At 67.1% G+C, this 5,035-nt stretch overlaps 1 protein-coding gene across 1 annotated transcript; it reads left to right on the top strand.

Moving 5' to 3' along the window:
* Positions 1-2,319: 2,319 nt before the first annotated feature.
* FOXQ1 (forkhead box Q1) lies at positions 2,320-4,509 on the top strand. The gene has a single exon (XM_055127215.1). The coding sequence runs from the start codon at positions 2,330-2,332 to the stop codon at positions 3,605-3,607; it is 1,278 nt and encodes a 425-aa protein (XP_054983190.1). The 5' UTR covers positions 2,320-2,329; the 3' UTR covers positions 3,608-4,509.
* The last annotated feature ends 526 nt before the right edge of the window (positions 4,510-5,035 follow it).

The raw sequence follows: 5,035 nt of genomic DNA, 5'->3' as shown, positions 1-5,035 counted from the left end.
ACGCACCTGTGTTGTCGAGAAGGACCAGGGTATGGGCAGAAGACCCGCCCCTTGCAACCTTGCTTAGACTCTGCGGCCACCCCGGCTGGGTCTCCCCCATAGAAGGGGCCTTTGCTTGCTCCTGCCCTGTCCACCTCCAGCGCTGCTGGACCCCCCGGTCATCAGGGAGGCCTAGTCAAACAGGCCTTGCCAGGCTGCGTCCTCGCCAGCGGCGCTCTGGTGGGCTGTGAACGCCCAAGAAGGGTACGCCCCCCAGCCCACAAAGGATCCCATACCACCCCCCACTCACTCCCAAGCCCCTCGAGCAGTGTCTGTCTTAATCTCTAAACGCGGTCATTTTCCGCCCAAGAGAAAAATAAATAAATAAGTCACTGAGATGGGGGGCGGGGGGAGGGGGGTCCTCGTTCCCCTGGGCACACGCCGAATGCCTTCTGCACCGCCCGAGCACAGATAAGAGAGGAGTGTCTACGGCCTCGACACAAATGGTGGAAAGTAGTAAAATAAACATCAGAGGTGAGCGCCCAGTGCTCGCGGCCCCAAGGCTGAGCGCAACAAAGGCAGGAAAAAGCAGGAAAATCGGCCTGGAAGGGCACCGGGTTGCAAGCACACCCTTCCCGGGGCGGGGGGTGGGGTGGGGCCGAGGTGGGCCCTCTCTGGACGCTGGACGCCCAGGAGGCGTCAGACCCGACCAAGGAGCCTGGATGGAGAAAGATGCCCCCGCGCCCGGGCCCGTCCCCGACACCGGGACCATTAGATCCATTAAAGCGAGGGCAGCGCAAGACAGGGCTGGACCCGGCCCGCCCCGGGGACACGCCCTCCCCGTCGCAAGCAGCCACCGCTGGATGTGGCTCCGCCTGCGTCTGGAGGCTCGGGGTATGCCGCGGTCTCCCCCACCCCACCCCCACACGCCCCCAAGCAGCCAGCCAGGTAAAGGAAAACCTCCAGGCGGGCCAAAGAAACGGGAAAGTCAAGCTCCCCGGGTGATGCAGAATCGGGGTGGTCGGAAAAGGGGTGCATCGACAATCTTAAGTCCAGGGTTTTACTTATTTATTAACTTATTTGTATTTTTAAGGGGGGGCTGAGGGGGGAAGACAAAGTTCCCCAGTGAGCGGAGACCGCAGGGCGCGGGACCGGACGCGCGGTCGGCCGGCGGCTGCAGCGCGGAGCGCACCTTGTTGGCAGACGCGCAGACTCTGCTTTCCCGGCCCAGGGAGCCAACGCCCGGCGGGGATCGCCGTGGCAGGCCGCGGGCCGGTGCCAACTCCCGGCTGCCGCGGGCACGGCCCGTCCAGGTGTCCCCTGGAGGGGTCCCGCTCTCGCCACGCCCGCCCGCCCCCGGCCGGCCAGGGCGCGTCCCGGGCCGCGGCGGGCCCGCGGGGCGCAGGCACCTGAGCCCCGGAGCGGGCGGGCCCCCGCGCTCCCGCACCCCCAAACCCCGCACACACCCCCGGCCGCGCGCGCGCTCCCCATTGGCAGGCGGGCCGGGGCGGGGCCGGGCCGGGCCCAAACAAACAACCTGCGCCCGGCGCCCGGCCCCGCCGCGCCTCTGCGTGGCCTCGGCCGGGTGCGCGCGGGCCGGGGCGCCGCGGGCACCTAGGCCACCTCATCCCCACCCACCCACCCACCCACCCCCACCCGTCGAGCGGCCGGGCCCAGGCTCCGCCCCCGAGGAGCCGCCGCGGGGTTATATTGGGCCGGGTCGAAGGTGGAGGCGAGACTGCGCCGCGGCGGGCCGCGCGGAGATGCTGCTGGCCCGCAGGCCGGCGGCGGGAAGGCAGCTGCGGGCGCCACGGCCTCGGCCTCGGGGACTCGGCTGCGCGGGCGCTCGGGGCTGAAGCGTCGGACCCCTCCCCCGCTAGGGGACATCGCGCACCCCCAGGACGCCTGCCAGCGCGGGACGGGGGACCCCCTCCCCTCCTCCTCCTCCTCCTCCTGCTCCTCCTGCTCCTGTGAGCGAGCTCCGCTCCTCCTCGCCGGCACGGAGAGCAGATGCGCGCGCTCCTTCCCGCCGCCGGGACAGCGCAGGGCAGCCGAGGGGGGACCGTCGCGCCTCCGCGCGCCTTCGCCCCGAAGCCTCTGAGCCTCGAACCCCGACCGGCGCCCACCCCGCGCCTTCCGCTCCGGCCCGCGCAGTTCCCCCACTAAGCACGACCCCTCCGAGGAACCGCCGCGGCGCCGGAGGACCCTTCTGCGGCCCGCGGACCGTCTCGCGCCAGAGGACCCCGAGTCGAGCCCGGCCCCGGGAGCGCCCGGCCAGGACCCCGGCGCGGAGAGCGCCCCCCGCCGGCCCGCGCGCCAGACGTCGGTGCGGCGCCCTCCCGGGACGGGCATGAAGCTGGAGGTGTTCGCGCCGCGCGCGCCGTCCGGGGACCAGCCGGGGGCCGGGCTGGAGGGGGTCCCCGGCGGCGGCGGCGGCGGCGGCGGCGGCGCTGCGGGGGACGCGCCCTCGCCGCTGTCGGCCGCCGGCGACGACTCGCTGGGCTCGGACGGCGACTGCGCCGCCAACAGCCCCGCGCCGGGCGCCGCGGAGCCGGCGGGAGGCGGCGATCGGGACGCGGGCGGCGAGCCGGGCGCCGACGAGGACGACGACGAGGACGAGGAGGAGGAGGAAGAGGAGGAGGAGGAGAGCGCGGCGGGCTCGGCGGCGGCGGCGGCGGCCGCGCTGGCGGCGGGGCCGGGCGCGGCGCTGGCGGCGGGCGCGGCGGGGCCCGGCGCGGGGGGCGCGGGGGGCGCGGGCGGCGGCGAGGGCGCGCGCAGCAAGCCGTACACGCGGCGGCCCAAGCCCCCCTACTCGTACATCGCGCTCATCGCCATGGCCATCCGCGACTCGGCGGGCGGCCGCCTGACGCTGGCCGAGATCAACGAGTACCTCATGGGCAAGTTCCCGTTCTTCCGCGGCAGCTACACGGGCTGGCGCAACTCGGTGCGCCACAACCTCTCGCTCAACGACTGCTTCGTCAAGGTGCTGCGCGACCCCTCGCGGCCCTGGGGCAAGGACAACTACTGGATGCTCAACCCCAACAGCGAGTACACCTTCGCCGACGGCGTGTTCCGGCGCCGCCGCAAGCGGCTCAGCCAGCGCGCGCCCCCCGCCGGCCCCGCGCCCGGCCCCGACGACGCGGCCCCGCCGCCCGCGCCCCCCGCGCCCGCCGCCGCCGGGCCGGCCTCGCCCCGCGCGCGCTCGCCCGGCCGCCCCGAGGGCCGCGGCAGCCCGGCCGGCAAGTTCTCCAGCTCCTTCGCCATCGACAGCATCCTCAGCAAGCCGTTCCGCAGCCGCCGCGAGCACGCGTGGGCCGCGCCGCCGCTGCCCGCCTACCCCGCGCTGCTGCCCGGCGCGCCCGGCGCGCCCCTGCTGCCGCTGTGCGCCTACGGCGCGGCCGAGCCGGCGCTGCTGGGGGGCGCGCGGGGCCCCGACGCGCCGCCGCCGCCGCCCCTGCTCTTCGCGCCCGTCGCGGCCGCCGGCCCGGCCAAGCCTTTCCGCGGCCCGGCGGGCGGCGGCGCCGCGCCCCTGTACTGCCCCCTCCGGCTGCCCGCGGCCCTGCAGGCGGCGGTGGCCGGCGGCCCCGGCCCGCACCTGTCCTACCCGGTGGAGACGCTCCTGGCCTGAGCGCGCCGTCGGGGCAGCGGGCCTGGCCGGGCCGGGCAGGAGGTTGGTGCTTTGCACTTTCTGTCCCAAGTTCAAGAGACTTGAACCTCGCGTGGGAAAGTCGCCACTCAACGTGCCTTAGGGTGAAAACGTGTGTTTTTGTGGTTTTCTTTTTTCTTTTTTGGAAACTGTCCCAAATTTTCTCCTTCGTCTTGGATGACTTGACAGGGGACCAAAGCAATTCTCTTTCCCGGTCCGTCCCTGGCCCACTGTGTCCCAACTTTCTCCCCGCGCAAACTTGTCCTTTCTCCTCCTGTCCAGGCCCCTCCGAGTCTCGTGCCGTTTTTATTGTTTTGGTTTTGTTTTTTTTTTTTTATCGGACCGTCCATAAATGCCATTTCCCCCCTTCCTCCAACCAAAAAATCAGGGAACCGTTCCAGATGATAAGTGATATGACTACTGTTTGGGGCTCACGCCCCCCCCCCCGACGTGTACGTATGTGGCATTCACCGGTATGACTGCGTGTGAGAGAGGGGTCAGGAGAATTCCCTGTCCTTTCTCTGCTATTGACCAATGCTTCACTGTGCCAAAATATAAAATATATATATATATATGCAGTTGGGTTTTGTAATTAAATTATTTATATATTTTTGGAACCTGGATTGGAAATGTTGCGGGCAACGGGAGACAGCTTTATTCGTGGTTCGTGGATCGCTCCCCTGCGGTCTCTGAGCAAGATCTTTCAAGTTCATATGACGTGTGTGTTGTGTTAGGGGTGCCAGGACCGTCACCACGGAAAGCAAGTGTGATTTTTTTTTATTTTTTAATATTATTTTATTTGTGTCTGTGTACATATTCCTGTATAAATTTTATGAACCCCAGGCATAGTGCTTATTTTTTAATAAAACTCATAATTGACTTTAGCCCTTGGTGGTGATGGGTGATGGGCTGGAGATAGAGAGGTTTGGGGGGGAGGGGGAACTGGTTCCGTGTTGAGGTTTTAAAACCTTTGGGAGGTCAAAAAAGCTTCCTGAATATTCCATCTTCCTATAGGTTTCCTCCCCTGGCTAGCTCCCATTCAGTGCATTTGACTAAGCTTCAGATTTCTGTCAGAGCTCACTCATTTAGGAGATAAGAGAATCTGTGACATTGGGGAGCCTTCTGAGAGCCCAAACCCCAGGACCCATAAGTCAGGTTAATCACCAGCTAGAGTCATGTAGACTTTTTCAAATTCCTTGATTCTGATTGGTGGCTCCCAAAAGCTGGCTCTTTCAATTATGGGAACACAGCCAGGATTCCTCTGGGCTGACTTAAGAACTATGGGAGGACCCCAAGAGTTAGGACTGGGGCTAAGGCACTAACCTTGCACGGGGCCCACCCTGCTTGGAATATGGTTCCCTGGGCACCACCAGGAGAGACCCCTGGGCACAGAGCTAGGAGTAAGCCCTG

The sequence above is a fragment of the Sorex araneus genome, chromosome 2, assembly GCF_027595985.1.
Source record: "Sorex araneus isolate mSorAra2 chromosome 2, mSorAra2.pri, whole genome shotgun sequence".
NCBI classification, from domain to species: domain Eukaryota; kingdom Metazoa; phylum Chordata; class Mammalia; order Eulipotyphla; family Soricidae; genus Sorex; species Sorex araneus.
Note: the sequence above shows the minus strand (reverse complement) of the source record. Positions and strands in the feature narration are given on the sequence as shown.

Bases quoted from the DNA above. Each gene is read 5' to 3' on its own strand.
- FOXQ1 (XM_055127215.1), top strand. From the start codon at position 2,330: ATGAAGCTGGAGGTGTTCGCGCCGCGCGCGCCGTCCGGGGACCAGCCG.